Source organism: Ischnura elegans, chromosome 11 (assembly GCF_921293095.1).
Source record: "Ischnura elegans chromosome 11, ioIscEleg1.1, whole genome shotgun sequence".
NCBI lineage: Eukaryota > Metazoa > Arthropoda > Insecta > Odonata > Coenagrionidae > Ischnura > Ischnura elegans.
This window is the reverse complement of record NC_060256.1, coordinates 11,835,492-11,860,868: the sequence shown is the minus strand read 5'-3', so window position 1 is coordinate 11,860,868 and position 25,377 is coordinate 11,835,492. Positions and strand designations below refer to the sequence as shown.

The window sequence follows — 25,377 nt, the reverse complement described above, 5'->3', positions numbered from 1 at the left end:
TGCTTTGCCGAGTTGTGGATAATATTTGCGTCTCAAAGGTTCCATCTATCTCAAAGCAACATTCGCGTTCTGACAGGGTGAGTAGCTGTTCTCGAATTGGGACTTGCTTTCCAGTTCCTCGGAAGCGCCCGAAGCGACTGACCAAATAGCTATATTAGTTCCAAGTTTTTCCATCTTCCCCTCGGCTGTTTCGAAGACCATTAAGATCGGGTCACGGATTTCTTCTGAAGGGCTGGTCACTGGATGGATGAATCTTCAAAACCTTCACCTCAAAAGGACGCAAGAGCCATAAAATATTTACGAAGGACGGGGGATGGAGGTTTACTTGAAGTGACTAAGAGGAGCCTTTAAAGGAAGAAGGCTTCGTTTTGATGGGGCTAAAATTTATGCTCTTAGAGTGTGGCCATGATTGAGACAATATTCCCTCAAAATTTCTGGGCGACTATAACGTCTCCCTCCCGCTGAATTTGATAGGATGAGTTATTTAATTTTGCGTATAAGTATCCAACGAGACAATACCACCACGAATTTTTAACGCAATTTTTAATTTTTAACGAAAGCCGCGTTATTTTTTTACTACTGCCTCCATTTTTGTCTTTCCTGCCATTGCGAAAGCTTTGAGAAGTGCAGCGTCAATCTATACCTACCTCTCACTGGGAGGACCTATTACCATCACACAATTAGTGTCTAATGTGTCCATGGTCGGGATCAATATAATCACTTAAAAACCTATCGATTAAACCTAAAAATTGGTTTGAATGGGTAAGGGTCGAGCACGTCCCGTGCTGAAATACGGGATAGTGAATTTCACGCTTTCGGAGGGGGTCGGTTCCTTTCGCTGGGCCACCTCGCAATTTGAGGATTCTATATAAGGGTGTTCAGAGGCTGCACTCGGGATCACACGATTTATACAAATCGTGGGTTTCCTTGGGCAGCTGGGTTTGTTCGCGTTCAGCCAATGCTATCGTTCAGTGTAATAGGTCTCCCTCACCGTTCAATCCCAGAAACATTTCTTCTGCATCTACGGTGTATAAGTAATATAGCTCTATTACGTTCTAATAATAATGGCTGACCCGCGAGCAACCACAAAGAGTTCAGTAAAAAATTAGGCGGTTTATGTTGGCTCAACGCCATCGCAGAACCATACCACCCTACACCACAGAACATCGCAGAACCGTACACCGTGACCCTATTTAATCGGGTTAAACTACCCCTTAGATTCTTCATTTATGGTTTTGCAGTTCTACAAAGACGACTTCTTCCAACTCAATCGAAGTGTTTCAACTGGTTTGAACGAATGGAGCTGTAAAATAAGTTTTTACGGGTTTCCTCTTTGTGTAAAGTCGGTAAGGTTGGTAAGACGTTCGGCCAAATCGAAGACTCGAAGATATCGAAACCACTGAGTCGATTCCACCCAATTCGACCTTCCGCGCTATGGTGGTAAGGACGGCAGTGTTCCCCGTAACGAAGAAATTATAGTGAGTTCTGTTGAATTTTTTCACCTGTGTCGAATACATTAATTTTATGCTTTAACTCTAATGCCGCAAGAATTTTATACGTTCTTTATATATTGCTGAGTGTTTCCGTAATTCATAATGGATAGTGTTCGTTTGCTTGTGTTTGACTATCTCCTACATGCTCACAGATTTGCTGTTTGACTCGTCATTCTTCTTAATCTGTTTTAGACATTTTTTTATATCCGAAGTTATCCAGTGTTGTATTCCTTGACCTTCGATTATTGTAAAAATTTTCAAAAATTGGTATTCTTCCGTTTTTTACCATATTAACTGGGTGCTCAGTTTTAAACTTCAACTTAACTCTAGTTATCCCATTTTAGCAGATATCATATACTTGCTGTTGGTACATTTCATTATGTACCAACAGCAAGTTTCATTTCATTATGCTGTTGTTAAATCCCAAAAATTTATGTCAAACTTATGATACCTACCGACTGCCAATATATGTCTCGATGCTAACGCTCTTGCGTAATGGAAACCAAGATAATTTACTTCAAGGTCTATTATTCAAATTTTCTAGGGGAGTTCTTGCGTGTGGACGAAATTTGCCGTCAAACAGAGGAGATATCGTTCCTCGAGAAAGTGGAGAAAACCTGTCAAAAACTTTTGAATGCCGGTGTGACATTGTTCGCTTGCCAGAAAGTTATACATCCATGTGTGAAATTGTTCTTGCAAAGGAAAGGAGCCCTTGCATTAGAAAGAATGGGAAAAGATCTTGCAGGTTAGTATGATGTCATGATATGAATATGTTTTTTTAGACTAGGCAACAAAAACTGTTGAATATGTCGAAGTCATTGCGTAATAAAATATAAAAGTGAAAAACGCATTCATGTGCAGCTTCAAACAATTAGCATTCTGACATGAATTCTTCCATCATGTAGCAAGCTATGATTGATGGTAGTCCTTGAGATTCTTGAAAGTGCCTGAATCAAACGATCATCTTTTCCATCCCTCAACATTGTAGCTTCAGGAATAGGTTTCAAGGGAAATAATTTATTTTCTGAATCAATCCTGCTATATTTTCACCTGTGGCGCAGCGAGGGGGGGTGTTGGGGGTTAAAATCCCCCCAGAGCTCAGAGAAATTTTTAAGTTTAATCCATTTTACTTACTTTGATCAGTATTACTTATAGAATAGTGTAAGGATTAATCAAATATCCACCAGAACGCCGTAAAACTCGCCATTTTGAACCATTATTCTTAAAAAAATTTAAACGGAGGGCCCTTGCAACCCCTGCTTACCCTGGCGGGTATGCAATACCCACACACCCCTAAGTATTATTTGTGCCTAAAACCCCCCCTAGCCTTAATTCTTCGCTGCGCCCCTGATTTTCACAGTCATTCCCACTGTACCCATTTCCATCAATTTTTCCATCACTTTCATATATTTACAACTGTTATTCAATTAAAAGTCAAGCTTGGCGTTAAAATTGCTGTTAGCAGTTGTGCATTGTGATTGGTTGAAGTATGGTGATGATGGTTTCAGGGACAGAAAAAGGGGCGGGCCTAGTGATGGAAAAAGGGATGGAATTTCCATCCCTCGAGCCATCATGGAGAATGGTCGTATGCAATGTTCATTTTTTCCGCCATCGTTGGAGCGATCAGAGGTGCAGCTGGGAATTAACACTAGGGGGGGTTTTAGGGACAACTAATACTGGGGGGTATGGAAAACAGGAGGTGCGGGTGCCCTACCCCAGAAAATTTTTAAGATAAATGGTTCAAAATAGTGAGTTTTATGGCTTTTTGAGAGATATTTTATTGATACTTACACCATTCTATAAGTGATATTAATCCAATTAAGTAAAATGTATTTAATATTTAAATATTCTCTGACTCGGAGGGGGGTGGTTTATCCCATGCTCACCCAAAAAATATGGAAAAATGATCATGTGATTCAGGGTTTGACACACATTTGGCATTAATCATTACAAGGTCACAAAATTATTCATAAAAACTACAATAACCATGGTATTTATATCATAAATATTGTCCATTAATAAGTTCCCATGGCTTTATAAAAATCATTGAAAACACTGCAAGGTGAGAGGTGTACAGATAATATCACATGAGTAATAATAGCAGGCATTAGGGTGGGAATTCTTTATTGTAGGAATTAAACGAATTAAAACTTTGATTTTTCTGCAGGATATTTTTTCTGACCATGGTTTACTTACTGGGTAACATTTTCAAGGTAAAGAATACAGGAAAATTGAGCAGTATATAAACATATTGGATTAAAAATGGAGTGGAAATTTTTCAGATGCTAAGTGGGTGATGATGAGGGGAAGGTTGCAGTGGGGTTCGGTGCTTGGTAAGCATCAGTGTGGGTGGGGGTGAAGAGTTGGATGAGCAACTTGGAGAGGGGAGAAGGGGAAGCGATAGGGATATAGGTGGTCCTTAACTAGGTTTGAGCCATTTTGGGCAAAAATTTCCTACTCTTTACCTTGAAAATGTTACCATGTCACGAAACCATGGTGAGAAGAAATAAAACATCATATGGAAAAGCAAATTTTTCATTCCTTAACTCCTAAGGTAAAATCATAATTTTCATGGAATTATGCTTTAGATCCATCAAACATTCTTAGACTTTCTTTTCGAGAAGTTGATATTGATTGGGACACAATTACTGTTCACACTGTACGTGGTGAACAAAAATTCTCATCTATTCCTGGAAAAGATGACTGGAGTTAGATAATATATGAGTGCTCGGTTACTATAGTTTAGTAAGATTTGATACTTTCCTGGTGAATAGTTTGAATGAAATTCTCTTGGGCTTGTGTCTGGGTAAGAAATTTGAACTCATCGTTAGTGCATGATTCGGGAAATGTTATGGAGCTGGAAACGTTAACTGATTATGAGTTCAAATTTCTTACCCAGGTACACACAAAAAATTATAATTTCCTTATTCAGGACATTGTTCTGAGTATATTAAAAGAAAAATATTCGCAAAAAGATGCATGTCACAAAACTGCATTATTGCCACGGCTATCCATGGCTATGTCTTGTTAAGGCATTGGCAGCGTATTTTGAATGAATAGAATTGTTGAGAAGGGAATAATACCCAGGAAAAAATAAAATATTTTGCTTGTTGTCAGGACAATATCAAATTGTTTTTTAGTTAATTTATGGTTCAATAATACTACAACAATGACAGCAATAACAATTTTATCATCTTTTTTTAACTTTCAGAATCATTTTCAGCTCTTACTGATGCTATTCCTTTGGGCCAACCCAGTTTTGATGAGATCCCGCACAGGTGTATTGGCGAGCTGGATTCCGTGAACTTAGTGGAAAGGGGAGAGAAATCGTATCTATGCCTTGGACGGGATGATGAGAAGAGCAGAGGGATTGTGACGATCCTTGTCAGTGCACCTGGTGAACAACAGGCTGCTGAACTCAAGGTGTGCATTTAAACCAAAATGAATGCCAAATTCTTACTCAAATGTAACACTTAAAAGGAAAATGGTGAATTGTTAAATTATGATACATTTAAGAATTACCCAAGTACTTAAGGGGTAGGGGAGGTTTGATGGGTGAGATAACTTAATCTATTATTTCTGGTAGGTAGTTTTTATTATAAAATAGAAATAGCTTTTATAACACTTGAAAACTAAGTTGTGAAATTGAAACACTTAAAATGACACTTTTGAGAGAAAATGATACAGGATAGTTCCTACTTACATCTTTGACATACAAGTCGAATCAGCCCATCATCATTTTTACTCAGTTCTTTTTTGTGGGCTTTTATATCTAGTTAAATATTAATTTTTTCATGTAATCATTGTTTTCAAGTTATTCCTCATTAAGCTGGAATATGTATGTCTATATTTGAAAATTCCTTCCTTCACTTTTCACTGCTGGTAATTATTTATAATTGAGGGTCTTACATGTATTAAGGCATATGCAGGGGCCTACTTGATGTAAGGGCTTTTCTACTATGGAATGGAAGCTGTAAGGAAAAAAATCAAAATCAATGCACAGACGGAAATGTTTGAGTTTTGATATCATATCCAACACATTTTGATCATATTTCTTTGTGTGACGTAGGAGTTTGGGGTGCTTCTATTTGCAAAATGTAATCTTCCACACTTTCAGTGCTCTTATTTTGCCAGTGCAACTATGTACCTAATTTTTTAAGGTTTTTAACCACAGCAAGTGACTTAATGCTAGTATTGTTGATGATTTTTTCTTTCTTCTGTGGTTAGCATGGTTAGCATGAAACTACTAAATTCAATTATATAATATGTAATTGTTCACGCATTAAGGCATAAACATTACATTCACTTGGATATTTGTTTACTTATTTTATATACTGTATACATGTTTTCTGGGGCCTAAGTCTGTAACTTCGTTTTCTCCCGAGTTGGGAGAAAAGAGACTCGTGAAGCTCCAGTTTCATCCAACTGAAGTCTGTAACGGTAACGGAGAAAACTTTCTCCCAGTAACGGAGACTCTGACTCTCCTGGAGAGTATCTTTCTCCCGACTGAAGTCCGTAACGCGATTTGGAGAAACTGACGCGCCCTGGACGGGAGCTTGGGAGTCACCCGCCCGGGACCCGGCGATTCATTTTCTCCATAGGAGAAACGAGGAAAATACCAATGGCGGACCGTTGTGGGCGATCGTACTGCAGTTCTAATTGTATTCTAATATGGTTTTTTACGTATTTGTGACAAAATAGAACACGAAAATGCATTCTTCAAGTTAGGCAGGCAACTTATGTAGTGTAATTTGTGACAAGAATAGAAATTTTTGTATGGCTGCATTTGCAAGGAAACTACGTGCAGTGAACTTTCATTGTGCCTCTAGTATAAGTGAACAAAATTTGTGTCCTTAGTGTACCCCTTAGTGAATTGATTGCACATAGACGATGAAGTAAAGAGTGAAGTGTGTTGTGAATGTAACATCTTCGACGAAATTATTTCGCACGTATATAATTTAGGCTACGAATCAACTGTATACATTACGATGAAAGGTATCTAACTATGTATTGCGAAGGGGATATGTTTCATATTTGAACTAGTCTTACTTTAGGGATACATCGAACGCCTGTTAATTTTCATTCGTTTGTTCGCTTCTAAGTTCTGTTTGATTTTATTACGTATTGCATCTATTTCCAATTCCCGTTGTGAGATGTGTGGTTTTGGCAATGTTTACATTTCACGCATTTCGTTGTGTTGTTGTTTGTTTTTGTTTTGGTCATGTTACGGTGAGAGTGATAGTGAAATTCGAAGTTTGTTGGTGTTACAATAACTGGTTTAGCAATTTGTTTCAACCTATTCATTTAATTGTCTTCGCAATGTTAATGTGAAATAACGTAATCTGATTCTAAGTCGTTAGTGATGAGTAGGAAGTGAGGTGTAAAGAATCCTTTCGAACTTCAAGGAGTGCAAATTCTTTTAGTGTGTGCAAAGTGATTGGAAAACCGATTATCATGTTTTATTAGTGTTACATAATGGTGTTTTATATTTATTGTGAGCCAAGATATTTATTGAAACAGTTGATTCCGAATATAATGATTATAAGTATTAAAAAGATAGAAATGTGTGCGTTGTAGTGCTGTATGTGATATGATGAGCAATAAATATGTACAAGTAAGGGTAATTTTGCTTTGTTTTCTCTATATATACCTCTAGTAAACCATTTTCCCCATGTTTTCGCTATTCTACGCTGTCAGTCTTTGAAATTTTTAAAAGTAGCGAGGCAGGTTGTTGTGTTTCCTAAACTATAACATTTTGGGAGATTGTAACATATGTTACTAATTGCTGGCACGTAGGTATTTGCAAGAATAAATATGTACCATTCACACATTTATCTTAACGTTATTTTCTTTACGATTCTTTTCTGCATAGTAAAGTTTTTCAATTTTCTTTTTCCACTCCCACATTGTGTATTTCAGCTTTTCGAGGATAAATGCATGTAATACTGACGTTGATAGTTATGTTTTTCCATACTCATCATGCATTCACCAATGAAAGTAAGCATCCGAAGTGCAAAAAAATATGCCATATATATCATCAATGAATACAGCGGCCGTTTGTATGCAAGATTACCTACATCTAAAACATAAAAATGCTTTGGTGTTACGCATTAGTCTCTCCTTTTTCAATGGTATAATATACTCTTTTGTGTGTACTAATGAACAAATATATCTGCGATGGATTTAAATCGATTTATCCACTATCAATTATAATTTCGATGCATCAATTTCTTTTATTTGAAAGTTTAACTTTAATGATGAACGAGTAGCCCTTATTACAGGTGAGAATCGTTTGATTTCCCTCTCGTTTTTTTATTTGAAACAAAGCTTTTCTATTGGTTCTTCACGGTATCGCCGGCTTCGGATTCAATATTTTTCATACCTACCTGCCGTTCCTGTCCGATACCGAGAATTAGAGTTTTCTCCGGTAGCGGCCAGGAACTGATGTTCTCTCCGCCAAGTTACGGACTACAGTCGGGAGAAAACTACGGGAGAGTACAGAGTCTCCGGAGAAAGGAGAATTCAAGTTACGGACTTAGGCCCCTGGTTTGGCTAGACATAAGCCATAAGCTATGATAATATGGATGAACATAGACTATCTTTCCCACGGCTTATGTTCATTTTAGACCAGATTTATAGAGACTCGAAATAACATTTTCCAAATTTTATCTCTCATGACACATTTGATTTATTTGTGTAAAATATTTTGAGTTGGATAAATATATATTCCTTATGCATAATTTGAATAAACTTATTTTGTTTTGGCTCATACTCATGGTAAATTCCCTATTTTACGTGTTAGTTATTATTGAGTGGTGGATGATCAGGATATGTTGTATGAGCTGATTACGGCCTCTTGGAATCATTTCCTTACCACAACTAGTAATACCTTTGCAAGGGACCAAAATCTGTCTATGAGTTCATTGAATATCAATTTTTTTAAATTGCTATGCCTGAAAATCTATCATTTGACGATGGCTGAATTTAGAAATATTCTATAAATGAATAGCCCATCATCAGCATGCACCAATTTTGTGGGATAATAGTTTCTATATAGCCAACTCCTTTTTGTTATTTTCAAGTCAAAGGCCTTTCTCATGAATGCAATAGCTTTATTTTGAAAAATTTCTGTGCCCTCATTCATCATTGTGATAGCTGCTTCCTCCTCTTGCGTCATTGATAAGGATTTCTCATTTTTCAGGTGGCTATCAATCAATCCCTGCAGACTCTTCGTCATTTGTTCTCGAAACCTTACTTGCTGCCTGGTTCTGGATGTTTTGAAGCATGGCTGGTGGTGCAACTGCAAAATAAGGTTAGGTTCATTCTATGAGTAGAATATGTGGAGGGTGAGTGACGTGATGTCACTACCTTGCTCCCTACATACCTCAAGCGTCTCAATGGTATTGTGTCAACATGACTTTGGTGAGAACATTATGATACACTAGAGATGAAGGGGTTTTTTTATACCAAATTTGCGATCAAATGTACGTGGGAGAGATGGGCTGGGACTATAAGAACAAGAAAATAGTAGCATGGAGTTACCATTCGACCATGAAACTTCGAGAAATCTACCGTTGTGGAGCACACCGCCCTATTGGCCACAATTTCAACGTGAATGGTGCACAAGTCCTGGCACGAGAAAAACATGTTAGAACAAGATTGATAAGGAAGGCCCTCAAAACAGGAAGACATGAAAACAATTTTAACAGAGTCCAAGGACAGACCATTAGCTTATCCTGGCTTCAAGCCATTTTGAAAAAAATGAAATTTCGAGAAAGCCCCATACCTACTCCCAACACTTTCACCCACCCATTCCACCTTGATGATACTTTTAAAGGTTGACGTGCAAGAGATGTAAGATTGCCCTGAGTCAGTCTTCAGCAATGGAGACAAAACTTTTGCCCAGTAATCCAAACTGTAACACAGGTTCACTTGAAAGAGAATACTGCTAGATATCATTAACCACAAAAGTTTTAACTCATTTAATGGGTACTTTTTAGTGGTTTAAGGTTACACAATTATTTCCCGAAACTTTTCTTGAGCCATCAACTACTTGCACACCCCTCCTGGCACCTGGATTTTCTATACACAGAAGTATATTCACTTGGAATGTAGAAAAATATGCATGAAAACTGATTTTTCCCAGGGTCAAGAGGTCTGAATGCATTTGTTGAAGAAGTTTTAATCTTAAAAGTAACATGGGGTTACTTTGATTGCTTGCTATGCGAAATATGGAGTAATGTTGATTTTTGAGCCAATTTTCCGTGAAGATCCAATGTGAATAACTTAAGAATTGCAATTCATTAAATTTATCAAAGTAACAATGATTCATTAGACCATGAGGAGTACGAGTGATAATTATTTACCGACATGTAAAAATTTGCCGGTAATTCTTTTGTATGTATGAGTGAATTTCCTGTTTAGCAATAATGATTTGTATGTCATTGGCTGTTACTTATGTTTCAGATCCTTTCAAATTTGGATGAACTTTGTGAGGAGTACAACTGCAGTTCTATTGAGATGTTAGCAGTTTTGAAATGGTTTAGGAACTCCTTTGTCAGTGTAAGTGTATGCAATCTTATTTTTATTTATTTAATTATTTTTGCATGATTGTTAATGGCATGCATGTATGCATTTTTCCCTGGAATGAGTGGGATTATCCAATCAGTTTTGTTGTAGTTTTTCATCATCTTTTCAAGCATCACCATGCATAATCTGCACTGAGACTATCATGCACTAATTTCTTGCAATATTTTATTTTATTTTTGTCCTTTACATTCCCTATTAATTATTTCTTAGTACATATAAAGATAGCTGTTCCCCCAGATAATTGGGCAAGTCAAAGCATTATTCATTTGCAATCCATTGTGAGTGCAGTCTCCATGTAGAGTTTGTATTTATCAAGTTATTTTTTCCCATTAGGTTTGATATTTTTAAAAGGAAAATACAACTTCTTCATTTAATGTGGGCCATTTAAGCCATTGTTTTTAATTTTTATATTCCATGGTGGAGGAAGTCTTTGCACGAAATAAGCTCAAAAACTGTGTTTAATAACTTGTTATATGATTTAAAAATTAGTTACTGCTGGGAGGTAAAGATTTTCCCCATTTCCGATCAGTATTGGTGGTGCTCAAAATATTGTATGGAATACCATTAAAGGTTTTCAAAACAGGTGTCAACTAAATTTGCTTCGGTGAAAGAATTCAGATGACAGCTATCAAGGTGGAGAAAGGATAGGGGCATACATGCAAGGAACATTTCCTAAGAAAAGGTCAGGAACTCATAAAGAGACTAAAGAGTAGGAATGCTGCCGTATGTGGCAGTGTCCTCAGGATCGGTAGGGGGACGAGGTGGTGAATGGTCTCGGCTATTGGCCCTAGAGTTTTCAAGGTCCCACTCCCCCTTCTCTCTTTTGTAGCTGTCATCGAATATCTCTTGCCATGGTGACTGTTGGAAGGACATACCAAAAGAGGGCTACTTAAGAAAACATTAATCAGATTTGTGATTGGTTGCTCAAGCCATCCCGCTTAACAAGTACTGCTTCCCTTTATCTGACAAGGGGAGACCACGTACCTTGCCCCGCCTTTTTCAATGCCATATTTTTTATTTCATTCGGAATGGTGAACACATCTCTGAACTAGTAGTGGTTCCGTTGAATGGGCCTTAGTTTGGCTGTAATTAATTAATTTTCATGCAGTATTTTTTACAAGCCGTGTATAATTCCAAAATTTCGCTCTTCTCAGTAGACGGGTCAGATGGGGTAGTGGTAGTGTATGTGGTTCCCACCCAGGGGGCCAGGGATCGGGGCTTCGTCATGGCAGTTTATTTTGTTGTCTTCATTGTGATCATATGACGTCAAGTTTTTCATTGATATTAATTGCAGCAAGCATATATAGACATGACACAATTTTTTTATCATCATAATGGCAAAAATAATATCATCAAGGATTTCATCATTGTACGTACATTCTGTGCTAGAATGCTCTCATGTATTCCTACTATGTACTTTGGCTGTCTATATTGCGAGTTCTCAAAGTTCGAGGTATTTTAGCTATTTTTTTTAGACCAGAAAGAGTAACCCGTCACCCGTGGCCGCGCCACTGCGTGACCGGCCGTGTACCACCGGTATCTTTATATCTATCAGCTATAAATGTACAAGATTGAAATAATTTCTACAAATAAAGATTAATTTTAACAAAAATCGAGTGTTATCATATATGCACGTATCATGGGCAAAGTACGCCATTCGCCTGGTCGTGTAAAAATAAGTCGCGCACGCTAGAGGGTTAAAAGCAACAATTACACCAAATGTGTCTTGTTCTCGCTGCTTCCCAAAATATTCCGTAGCCCTTCCAAGAGGCCCACCAACAAATGTCATTTCTTCGAAAAAAAAAAGCCACTGTTATAGCCCCCCGTTGATCTTTTGGTATGTTTTTGAGGAGAGTAGCAAGTGTTGCCTTCATTTCTCCACGTTTGAAGTGACACTGCTTAAATGGGGAACTTGCATGAATTTTTTTTATTTCACAGGCGGACAGAAAATTATTTTCTGAATACAACAAAGAAAACCGCATGTATATCTGAGTTTTCCTTCGCGAGATATTTAATGATAAATATAACAAATTTTAAAGGGGGGGGAAAAACTCCCTCACCCCCCAAGCCACTGCCGACGAAGCCTCGATGACGTCAAAGGTGCCTAAACATCACGCTAAGCTATTGTTGTGATTGTTTGTAATAGTTGCCAGCAGTTGTGAGAGCTTCGTTTGTTAGACGTGTTGATTATTTTATATTTAAAGATAAATATCCGACGATAGAGGCTTGGAAGCCCTCATATTTTGCATTATTTATAATATTAATATCTGAGTATGGGCATAAAATATAAAACTGGAGCAGTTAAACCAAATATTTTATTATACCTAAATAACATCGTTGCAGGAGTCTGAGCCACGGCCATTGGAAGGGGGATACGTTAATTGTAAGTTGATGTTATCGACGGCATATCATTTATTTAAGTATGTAATTAGAACGATTTTGATGTTTACTAATGTCCGCTTAGCTTTTATATACAATAACTTCATACGTTTATTCGTAGGTACCAGAGAATTCGTCGTTTATAGGACTGTCTGTGCTTGTATTATGGGGTGAATTCCAGTCAATGCAACTTTTGCTCGCTGATTGGAGACATCTAGGAACATTTTTGTGCCAAAATAGTGTTATTTTCAACGTGACAACTCCCGTTAAGCTACTGCTAATAATCACAGTGCCAGTGGTTGTAATGCACAAAGTTTGACAAGGTTGAAAAATATCGGCCAAGAGTTGTGTTCCATCGTGATTGAATTGTAAAAAGTGCTATTACGCTATCGATAAATGTCTAACAGTAGTGTAAAAATTGTTAGTGGCGTGCTAATCTCCGTTGCTCACCGTAGATATGACATTTCAAGATCACGCTATTGAAATAAAAACTGTGTGTGAAGTTTGTTATTCCATTATTTCAACGAATAGTAGTGAGAAAAGTCACCTGTGTGGGCTAATTTAAGGATTTAAATCAGTGAATAAATAGTTGTTTTCATCATAACGAGTTCTGTTATTGTAAGTTGTACGTGATGAATATAAGAATGTGACAGTGACATCCAGTTTTTGATAAGAGAATTTGCCTATTTCCCACTATAATTTTATGGTATATGCTAGTATATTGTTTATGGATTTACCTATATTATTGAAATCGAATGAAGGGATAGCCAATTTATTTGCTAAATATTTTTCATCTGTGTATAGAAAACATGATAATGCTCCTATTCCAGACTGCTCATTACATTCTTCTTTTACTATAGCTTCGTTAATGATTTCAGTTAATGAAATTGAACATAAACTTGGTAATCTTGATCTAAACAAAGGATCTGGACCTGATGAGCTTCCTCCCCTATTTTTGAAGATGTGTCAATCCCCATTATTGTATCCACTATTCATAATTTTTAACAAATCCCTCAGTAGTGGCATCTTCCCAGACTCCCTAAAGTCAACTTACATAATACCTGTGCATAAAGAGGGTAAAAGAAATGTTATTTCTAATTATCGCCCTATTGCCAAACTATCAGTATTAGCGAAAGTTTTTGATTCACTGGTTGTAGATAAACTTAGTTCTACTATTAACAGCATTATCATTCCAGAACAACATGGTTTCATTAAAGGTCGCTCTACTTTGACTAATCTTCTAACTTTTCAAAACCATTTATTGAAAGCTATGGAAAATGGTACTCAAACAGATGTCATCTATACTGATTTCTCGAAAGCATTTGACTCAGTCAATCATGAAGTTCTCCTTGTGAAATTAAAGTCACTTGGCTTTACAGGCACACTAAATACCTGGCTCGAAAGCTATTTATCTAATAGATCACTTGTGGTTAATATTAACTCCTCAAAATCAAGAATTTTTATCCTACCTCTGGAGTTCCTCAAGGCTCTCATTTGGGTCCGATGCTTTTCAATGTGTTTATAAATGATATCAAAGATGTTCTTGACCCAGTTTCTTTTCTACTTTATGCAGATGACCTAAAGATTTTCCAAACCATATTTTCTGAAATAGACTTTGTTTCTTTACAAAACAGCCTACAAAGGTTCACAAAGGTTAAGAAAACACTTAGCTGTTTCACAAAATAACACAATACTATTATTTTGTGAAACAGCTAAGTGTTTTCTTAACCTTTGTGCATCATGAAGGAGTTTCACCATGTTACGCCAACCACCATCGCATTTATCATGAGCCTACGAAGGCTTGAAAAATGGTGTAAAATTAACTACCTGGATTTGAACATTAAAAAGTGCAATACTATCTCCTTCCATAGGAAAAAAAGCCATTACAATTTCAATACAAATTAAATGGAATTACTCTGCCACAACTATCCCATGTAAAAGACTTAGGAGTAATATTTGATTTCAAGCTCAACTTTACACAACATCTCTATTATATTCAGGCAAAATCGTTTAGAGCTCTTGGCCTTATTTCAAGATTTGGAAAAAACTTTAATAGTATTGAAATTTATAAAGTGCTTTACACATCTTTAGTTAGATCTAACTGTGATTACTGTTCTGTCGTATGGTCTCCTTACTATGTATCTCACATTAATACTATTAGTCCAGGAAATGAAGCTCATAAAAGTGAAAAACCTTGCAATTTTTTCAAACTGAATCGATTTGCACCAAAATTTGGGATTAGACTAATTATACCCCCTACTTCAAAATCTATATCATGCCGAAGGGCGCTTTTTATTTTTTAGGGGTGAAAACTACCCCTAAAAGCTGGAACTTAAAAAATTATTTTTTAAAGCTAAATACGTGTAAAATTTAGTTTAAATTATAAGTGAAATTATTTTCTTATGTTTGGAAAATAATTTTAAGGTGTTTCAACCCATAATAATCAACCCTTATTGGGGGTTAATGTAAAAAAGAATTTTCAAAATGAATCGATTTGCATAAAAATTTGTGTTTATACAAATCATACCTCCTTTAAAAATTTTTTCAAACCGAATCGATTTGCATAAATATTTGGGATTAGACTAATCATACCCCCTACTTCAAAATCTATACTATGCCGAAGGACGCCTTTTATTTTTTAGGGGTGAAAACTACCCCTAAAAGCTGAAACTTAAAAAATTATTTTTTAAAGCTAAATACGAGTAAAATTTAGTTTAAATTATAAGTGAAATTATTTTCTTATGTTTGGAAAATAATTTTAAGGTGTTTCAACCCATAATAATCAACCCTTATTGGGGGTTAATGTAAAAAAGAATTTTCAAAATGAATCGATTTGCATAAAAATTTGTGTTTATACAAATCATACCTCCTTTAATAGAATAGAGATTTGTATAGAATTTGAATAGAGATTTGTACATTTGCTTTATTGATTGGGAAAAGGCATTTGATAAGGTTAATTGGAATGTGTTATTGAAAATTTTGAAAGACATTGGCATTGATTGGAAAGATAGGAGATTAATAAAGGAGATGTATTGTAGGCAGGTAGTAGTTATAAAAATTGGAGATGATGAAACAGAAGAAATTGGCATAGGAAGAGGAGTGAGGCAAGGGTGCTGCCTTTCTCCAGAGCTCTTCAATGTTTATGCAGAAAAAATGATGGAGAAAGCTTTAGAAAAAGCTAGAGGAGTTGTAATAGGAGGAGAAAGAATAAAAACAATTAAATATGCAGATGATCAGGCAGTGCTGGCAGAAAGTGAAGAAGATTTACAACAAGTGATGGATGATATAATGGATGTGGGGAGGGAATTTGGAATGAACTTAAACATAAATAAAACCAAGGTGATGAGAATCAGCAGAAAAGAAGGTTGTGTTTGTATATCCTTAGAAGGAAATATCATACAGCAAGTACAGACTTTCCAATATTTGGGAAGTCTGGTAAGATGGAATGGAAGTTGTACTGAAGAAATAAGAAGAAGGATATCAATAGGTAAAGGAGCGTATGGAAAGGTAAAAGCATTGTTAACAGCAAAAAGAATTCCAATAGAGATGAGGAAGAGGTTTATGAAATGTTTTGTGTGGAGTGTAGTGTTGTACGGATGTGAATCATGGACTGTTAAAAAGAAGGAGGAGAGATATTTAGAAAGTTTTGAAATGTGGGTATGGAGACGAATGTTGAAAGTGAAGTGGACTGACAGAGTGAAGAATGAGGAAGTTCTAAGAAGAATGGGCGAGGAAAGAAAATTAATACATATGATTCATAAGAGGAAGGCAAGTTGGTTAGGGCATATATTAAGAAGGAATTGTTTGGAACGGAGAATAATAGAAGGGAAGATAGAAGGAAAGAGAGGAAGAGGAAGGAGGAGGATGGGAATGTTGGATGATATAAGAAGAGGAAGAAAATACAAAGACCTAAAGGAGGATGCTCAGGATAGAGAAAGATGGAGAGAAGTCCAGTGGAAACCTGTCTAAGGACAGTAATCACTGATGATGATGACCTCCTTTAAAAATTTTTTCAAACCGAATCGATTTGCATAAATATTTGGGATTAGACTAATCATACCCCCTACTTCAAAATCTATACTATGCCGAAGGGCGCCTTTTATTTTTTAGGGGTGAAAACTACCCCTAAAAGCTGAAACTTAAAAAATTATTTTTTAAAGCTAAATACGAGTAAAATTTAGTTTAAATTATAAGTGAAATTATTTTCTTATGTTTGGGAAATAATTTTAAGGTGTTTCAACCCATAATAATCAACCCTTATTGGGGGTTAATGTAAAAAAAATTATTTACCCTAAAATTAAAAATTATTTATCACATTGTATCTTCTTATTCACTTTCTTACTCCTTTTATTATGAATTCACTTTTTTTCTCATGATTTTAATCACAGCACAGAAAAGATATAACAATAGGATAAACAGAACAAACCTCGTCATGGTAACATAAACAAATAAATTTACATTTATGTAGACATTACATGAAACACAATCAAGCGGAGACTGTATGGCTTCCAGTCTTCCCACCACATGCATGCTCACAGGTCACTGTGAGCGAGAGCACACATACTCACATATGTGTATGTATATATACATCTTATGGGTATGTGTGTTTATTTTGTAGCAAATTTGAGTGTATCGTTAGCTTCTAACGTAAAGTACACAAAGTATATGCTGATTATGAGGAATGTTATGCTCTGTATTGTGGATTTCGAATTTTTCGAAAATAATTTTGATTGGTATTTCAAACATAGCTCCTTTATTTTTTATGATAGAAAGTTTATTTAAATTGTATTTTGTAGGGTTTTTACTGTCTACAAGGTCATGTGAATTAAATTTTTTTCGAGTCATTAATTTTGAAAGGGGAGGGATTTAAGGGTTTAAATAAGGTGGAGCTCCCTTGGAAATAGAGGTTTTAATTATCAATATCTCACCAAATATTTATTGTATAGAAAATTAAAACACACCAAAATATTTGAAAATAAAGAAGCTACAATTTATTACTCTAGCATTTTTTTCATATCTCCAGTTTTTTGGAGTTATTTTGAAAAAAAAGAGCATTTTTAACGAAATTGTGGAAAATGACTTTTCACTTTTTCCTCCAATTTTTTCAAAATTTAGAGTTGTAAATTAAAAAAACTTCTAGGATCAATTAACAATACTTAAATAAAGAGAAATACTGAAGGGCATTGATCAATTTTGTCTAGTGCGGTAATAAGGAGTTGTTTTCACTGATTTTTTCGTACAAAAAAGTAGGAACTGATCTTATTTTTAATCATAACTCGCTCAAATTTCATGATAAAAAATATTTTTTCTCATTATAAGAAAGTTTTTTAAAAACATTTTTAAACAAATTACATAATTTTTCCTCGAAAATTACATTTTTCCCGCTATTTGGTATTGAATCTTTCAAATTTAGCGCATGACAAACAATAGATAGCCATCAACAAGTTGTAGCTCGGTCCGAATCGGTCATAAAGGAAATAAAAAATTAGATTTTTATTTAATTTTTTACAAGCTACAGTTTTCTAATTCACAATTTCCTAATAAAATTAATACTTTTCAAGTTATTTGCCTATAATCGATTAAAATTGTTGATTTTTTCGTCAAAAACTGTTACTTTCAATCGCAAATAACTCGAAAAATATTACTTTTACGCAAAAAATGGAAAGAACATTTCATTCTTAGAATTTATTTTTCTATCGATTCCTGTGGTCAAAATATAATTAAAAGTTTCCACCCCCGAGATGGGGTGGAAACCACCCCCAGGGTAAAAGCGCCCGTCGGCATGATATAGATTTTGATTCTTGGTATATTCCCTACTTATTGTTAAAATTTCAAGAAAATCGATTCAGTTTGAAAAAATTGCAAGCAAAAATGCTTCATTTCCTGGACTATATTGAGTCTATCCAAAGGAAATTTGTTCGTATGGTTTCGATAAAGTTAAGACTATTTGATAAGGACTATAGCTATTCTGCTATCTTGCCTTTATTTAATCTTCCTTCCATGTTTAAGCGGAGACAGTGCTCTAATATTATTTTCTTGTATAAGCTATTAAATAACCTCGTTGATTCCCCTGTCCTACTAAGAGAAATATTCTTGAAAGTTCCTTCTTATTCCACTAGAGATGACAACCTTTTTGACAATAGCCATCACTCACGCAACTATACCCATTTTTCCCCATTGCAACAAATAATGCGTGACGGCAATTTATGTCTCAAAGTGGACCTATTTTTTGATTCCTTACCTTCTGTAATGAGGTACCTGAAAGGATTACCAGATAAGATGTTTACTTAATACTTAATTACCTATTTAATATGTATACTATTGTCATTGTTGTGAAATCTTATAGCATTTTATAAAGAATTTTAAGCTTTGTAATTGGGCTTCAGCCCGTTAATTAATAAATTATGAAATTATGTTAAGAAAAAAAAATTATGTTAAGAAATAGGTTGTAGCTTGTGTGTGTATTGGCAGCGGAACCGATTCGCGATTTCACATGTGGATTGTGTGCAGACTGTTTTGCTGTGAATTCGTGCCGTGGGACGGATAGGGCTACCTTCTCCGCTAATTCGGCGTTGCCAAATTCAACAGCACAGCTTACTCTAATGTCAACAGCACAGCTTACGATCGTTATCCTCCAGTATTACAAGTTTCTTTTACAACTCGATTTGCCGCCGACGTATAGCAATAATTTGTCTTAACAAATTCCATGAGGGTCGTGGCATCAATTTTTGGTGTCCTAATGAAAGGCTGATGTCCTAATACCCCATGCCACATGCCTTTTATGCGGCTTGCGGGGTATTATGTAGATGTAGATGAATTTCAGGTGTACTAATGGAACGAGTGGCAACGTTATCATCCATTTTTCTGATAACTAAAACATACGAAGTGAAACGCTTGTACTTCATCATCCTGATGCCGCATTATTATTAACCCAAGTAATAATCGAGGCACAATAGCAATAGGAAAACTTGCCCAAGAATAAAAGAACAAAATAAAGTGACGATGAGCGGCTAAATACTCCCTCAAAACAAATTTTACACCATGCGCTCAGCGTATTTCCCTACTCCCCACGGTTGTTTAGGCACCTATGACGTCACGCCTGGCCTCGGCAACGCTCGGGGTGTCTTCGCGCAGTGGTCGGCTCAGAGAAATTTTTCTCGATTTTAAATGCAATTTTTTAATTTCTTTTGATGTTGAATGGAGAAACTGAAGGTATTTTTGCGAGCTAATGTATCCATTAGATTTATTCAAAATAGTTTTTAGAGCAATCTACGACCCATGCAAGTTCCTCATTCCGAAACACCATTATGATGATAAAAAAATAGTCTCATGTCTATGCTTGTCGCAATTGAAATTAATGAAAAAGTTGACACCGTATGATCACAATGAAGACAACAAAATATGTAGCCATCATCACGAAGCCCTGAACCCTGGTCCCCCGGGTGGTAGCCTCAAATGCTATCACTTCCCCACCTGACCCGTCTGCTGAGTGAAGCGATATCATGGAACTATACGCGGCTTGTGAAAAGTACCGCATAAAAATTAATTAATTACAGCCAAACTAAGGCCCCTTCAATGGAACCACTACTAGTTCAGTGATGTGTTCACCATTCCGAAGGCCATAAAAAATACGGCATTGAAAGAGGCGGAGCAAGGTATGTGGTCCCCCCTTGTGAGTTGATTGAGACCTGCAAGCACAGTTGAATACTGAGAGATGGCAAAGTTATTGCAAATGAACTTTAAGCAATCGATGTTTTATCTTTTACATTCTATGTGCCATGTTAGTTAAGTGGCACAATGCAGTGTTTGATTAGGCAACCAGCCACATATGGTGTAAACAAATATGGTTTAAAAAAATTATTTCTATAAAAATATCGATAAAATGTTTTAAAACATGTATCAATTGAAAAAAGAAGCAGAAAAAGCTCTTAGGACATCTGCTTTGAAAAGGGTTTAGCTAAATTTTAGCTTTAGTCTAGAATATTAATGGTTGTTGCCATGTTTGTTGCTAAAAAATAGCAATTTTTGAGTTTTCAATCGAGCTTTGGTAACCCATAACTCCCATCCCATTCTGTCCCGCACCCATCTGCAACTAAGCAGATTATGTATCCAATTTATAAGGGCTATTGTTATTTGGGTAATTGATATGCTTTTGCTTGGTTATCTGAGTCTTTCATAAAGATGAGTAAAAAGTGGTTGGTGGCCATCGTGCACCTTTCATGTACTTTAGCAATTTGCACCTCCATTGAATGCCTGTGTTTGTAGGTAGTTGATGTTTTCTTGCATGGTTATTTGAAATATATCTTAAAGAAGGTGATACATATTGATAACCATTGTTAGGAATCCCTTTTTATCTATTCTTCACTTTGACTGCACTTATTGAGTCTCACGTGATATGCATAGTAGCTACTGATATTTGAGAATTGAGTGTGTGAATGCTTGATTACCTGATTAAGTGTCTGACAGATCGAAGAGGAAAAAAATTATTGATGGTCATCGTCTCTTCCTAGTACATATTCATCTCTGCCTGCACCTCAAATGCATTTCATCAATATTTCACACCTTCATTGCATGTTGGCTATTGTTCTTTTTTGATCGGAATTCTTTGGAGCTCTCAGCAGGCTTCACATCCTAGGCATATTTATTGATGCTCATTTGAGAAAAACAGGGGATACAGGAAACTTTGTTTTCTTATTGGTTCTCTTTGAATCAAACTTGTGTTTGCTCATTTATGGCTACTCTACATTGTATGTTAAGGCAGATTGTTAATTAAAGTGGGGGCCAAAAACATTTAGAGTGCTCTGTGCCAACCCTAGACCATCGTGCTATTTTTTAGAAATTCATTTTAATTTTCATAATTTTTTTCAAAAGTTGGTAGCGTCAATTTTTAAAACCCCGAAGACGTCTAAAAAGGAAAAATTACCGCTCTCCATGTGACCTCTCAGAAATCATTGCATCTCTCCACAAAATTCATCGAGTAGACACAGTCTCTGTATTTAGTAGCCATGAACCTGTGCAGGAGAGAAGCAAGAAATGCATATTTTTCTCTTTGTCCTGGCCGATTGTCTCACAGGGAGCGAACCCTTGCAATTTGGGGCAACCCTCTTTCTTTCTTTGTAAGGGATGGGTATTTTTTGAGCCCTTGTCTTAAGCACAGTAACAGCATGGAGTGGGAAGGAAACAATACGAAATGGGCAGTACAATGGGCAATGCTCTTGCAATATTGTTGTTTCTTTACTAAATGTTTTGTAATGACAATAGCATTGGTGAATAAATTTGTCATTTTGTTCTTTTTGTTTGATGTTTTTACCTGAATTTATATTCGAATTCTATGTGAGAATTTTCATCGACAATATGTGATAATTAACGAAAACGACAAAATGGACAAAATTTTGATGTAAAGACTGCAATTTGACAAAATCTAATAAGAAAGACTAAAATCGTGTATTTTTCATTCTAATCCATCTCTCCTTAGAAGCTTGTGACCGGAGAGTCTAGGGTTGACCTTGCACTGTAACCTAAACCTGCATTACTGGTTGTATACCTGACCAGCTATCCAGAGGGGTTCGAATCCCGGCTGAGCCAAATGATTTTTTTCATGGAGAATTTCATCCTTGGAGTGACTTAGTACCATGAGAATCGATAAATGCCTTAGGATAAATGTGTGATACGTAATTATATACAGGGAAACAAGGTGAACCTCGCAAGTTCCATAATATTTGCAAGGAATGACAAAGTTTTACGAGGCGAGATGATATTGGGTAACTTTCTTAACCACTGTAATATTTTGAAGATGCTTATTCCCATTATTAACCTGGTATACAGGCAACACGCCACACACCACTTGGTGTTCGTGAGGTAGACAAGCCATAACCAAGGTAATATGATTGGGATTCAAGCTTAGTCAGTGTGAGACAGGTCATTCGAGTTTACCATTATCAGCTGTTTATTTCTATGAGTTTTCTGTGGTCTTATTGAACTTCTCTTGCATGGTCATCGAAGTCTCTCATATAGATTGGAAAAGGCAAAATCATTGATTGGCATGCCATTCCTTCCATCCTGTTCCACTTCAGTCCCGTTCCTTGTTAGATGGCACTTTCATTGCATGTTGGCTGTTGGCTTTCTTTTATATGCTGTTGCTTGGTCATCTGAAATATTTCTCAAATGCTGAAATGGGCAAAATATATAGTTGTTTTTCAATTTGTGCCTATAGGTCAGCAGAAGAATTTCTGGCTTCAATGGAATAAGTTTCATGGTGGACTCGTTTTATAATCACTCTTGGCATTCTGAGGATTCTGAACATTGTGCGTGTGGTTTAGTTACGAAAGAGATGTGTTGTGGACAAGGGGCAGAATGGCTTGACATTGAGATGGAAACTAGTGAAGTAAAACTGATGACTTTGTTATCTTGCAAGAACTCTGTGACCCCAAGTACTGATCAAATGGTCAGTGATAATATTTTCCTTTCGCTGGAAAACGGTTCAAAAACAGTGCATGTGGATGTGCTCTCAAGCAAAGTGAATGCGTTATCTGTGGCACTAGAAATTTGTCAGAGTATATTAAGTATTGGTATGGTGGTGTATTGATCCGCCCTGCATTAAAATAAAGATTCTATCATGCAAAGAATTGAAGTGTTTATGTTTGAAGCCATTTTATAGGCTTAATGAATTGAAAGGAGTAATGCATATACGACTTCATTGGAGAGCTATGGTATCATTGTCCCTTTCTATTAATAGTATCTCCCGGAAAATTTTCAGTGATTCTGAATGTTTCAAAATATGTATAAATAATTCTCATTAATGGCTCACTCACTCATGATATTTTTTTACGTTGATTACTATTCTTTTATCCAATGCTATCAATTGTTTATGGAATTCTAACATTTAGTTTGTCATAACAAAAGCTGTTCGAATGCATTTTCAGGATATTTAAAGTGAGCCTCTCATTGAGAGGAGTATTTGCGAGGCACTTTTTAATTTATAGTATTTATCTGAATACTGTTGTCTGTTGACTAAATGTTATATGATGACAATAATAGTGGCGAATCTATTTGTCATTTTTTTCATTTTGCCTGATGTTTTTACCTGAAATTACGTTGTAAATCTATGTGAGATTGTTCATCATTACTTTCGTTATCCCCTTTCACATGGCAAATGAGGATGGCTCAGCTGCTGGGTCATTGCATGTCAGCTCATCCAGGCATGACACCCACCGACTCGGATTTCGATGAAACTTGGCAATTTTCATCCTTCCATGCAGGAATGAGACAGTGTAAAATATTTCTTGGCTATCTCGAATAGCTTTTTTTTTCACGACCATTTGAAGTTTGGGTGAAACTGCAGTTTTTCAATGAATGAGGTCTCCTGAGGCACTTGTACCTCCAGAGGGAAATAATTTGTCTCAGCCATAGTTTTCATCCTATTCTTATGAAAATTTGCAGGTTTACTATAGAAGTCATGAGGATTCCAAAAACTAATTGAAAAATATCCTAAGGGATATTGGAAATTCTCTAAACTCATAAGTTTCATAAGATTTTAGAAAATATTGCGTCAAAAACATGGTTCTATAAAACATCAAATTTTGACCTGAGGCAATCTCTGAATCAAGCTAAATTATTTTTTCTAATATTCCTTAAGGTATGACCCACCACCTGTAAAAATTAAATTCATGAATTTTTGCTTGCTTTGTTGTTAAAAAAATTTTTATGTAAAAAAAATCCTTTTCACGACTCTGGTAGTCAGTGTTGGGTCCTCCTTCAAGTGTGATGAAATGCTTGTGTTTACTGTTTTCTATATCTAAGCAAATGTTTACAACATGAATTTGGTTCACAATAAGTTCAAAAATTAAAACATTTTTTATGTGCAGGTTGTTTTTCTCCCGATCAGAAAAATATATTTTTGAAATAGAATATTTTAAGGAATTCATAGCACTTACCCATCATTGCTGGGGATAACTTGATTGTTGCTTTATAAAACATATCAAAATACGGGATACATGCCAATACAAGTTAACTTTCTCCATTTTGTATTGACATATATATTAACTCCATTTTGTATTGACAAAAAACTCCACGAATGTGTTTGAACAAAAAAGTTTGCAAAGTACTGGATAAAGATTTCTTTCCAGAGCATGATTCAGAAGTTCTTGATAAAGCGAGTGATATGGATGTGCTAGTTGGGTTACGAAAAGAAAAACTGGTGACAGCAGGCAGTCGGGGAGAGAGAATTCAGCTACTATCACTAGCTTCGACTTCGTGGAGTAGGAAAAAAGTAGCCACCAAATTTAATGTTAGTGAATGTACAATTCGGCAAGCTAGGGAATTTCTATGAATGAAAGGCATCATAGCCATACCAGATCCAACGAGGGGCAAAAACATAGAACAAACTGCAGTGGACTTAGTTCTGTCATTTTACCAAAATGACGAGTATTCACGCCTTATGCCAGGAATGAAAGATAAAGTGAGTGTGTCCAAAAATGTCCGCAAGCAAAAGAGGTTACTTCTAGAAACCTAAATAAGCTGTATGCAGCTTTTAAATTTGAATTCCCACACGTAAAAATAGGGTTTTCAAAATTCTTTCTGTTGCGACCTAAATGGTGCGTGTTGGCAGGCTCCTCTGGAACCCATTCTATATGTGTCTGTGCTATCCATCAGTATGTATCACTTCTTCTCCACGCATGCTCTACAGAGGAGACCTACAACGACCTATTTGATTACTTGGTATGTTCCAAAGATAACAGGGATTGCATGTTACGGGACTGTTCAGAATGTATGTCTGACAAACGACTGAAGGAACATCTGAAAAGTAAATTTGAGGAATGGGACCCTGAAGATGAAGTGACATGCAGTGAATGGTTGACGACAGATCGAACCCAACAAATTAGGTTAACAGTGACTCTGGATGAATACATCAATAGTC

General features: G+C 36.0%; 1 protein-coding gene and 1 long non-coding RNA gene across 5 annotated transcripts; both read left to right on the top strand.

Annotated features, from left to right (window-relative positions):
* Window positions 1–1,169: 1,169 nt before the first annotated feature.
* LOC124168288 lies at window positions 1,170–23,086 on the top strand. Of its 4 annotated transcripts, none has more exons than XM_046546441.1 (6): window positions 1,170–1,478; window positions 2,038–2,238; window positions 4,705–4,916; window positions 8,695–8,805; window positions 9,960–10,055; window positions 21,333–21,660. In XM_046546441.1, the coding sequence occupies exons 2-6, from the start codon at window positions 2,220–2,222 to the stop codon at window positions 21,396–21,398; spliced, it is 504 nt and encodes a 167-aa protein (XP_046402397.1). In that variant the 5' UTR covers window positions 1,170–1,478; window positions 2,038–2,219; the 3' UTR covers window positions 21,399–21,660. The 4 variants fall into 4 exon arrangements, with proteins under 4 accessions (XP_046402397.1, XP_046402398.1, XP_046402395.1 ...); XM_046546442.1 differs by lacking the exon at window positions 21,333–21,660 and adding an exon at window positions 21,937–22,656 and having other exon boundaries at window positions 1,175–1,478; XM_046546439.1 differs by lacking the exon at window positions 21,333–21,660 and adding an exon at window positions 22,675–23,086 and having other exon boundaries at window positions 1,186–1,478.
* Window positions 13,925–14,326, top strand: LOC124168290. The gene is made up of 2 exons (XR_006866890.1): window positions 13,925–14,104; window positions 14,261–14,326. It is a non-coding gene; the product is annotated as an uncharacterized LOC124168290 (long non-coding RNA).
* Window positions 23,087–25,377: the final 2,291 nt, after the last annotated feature.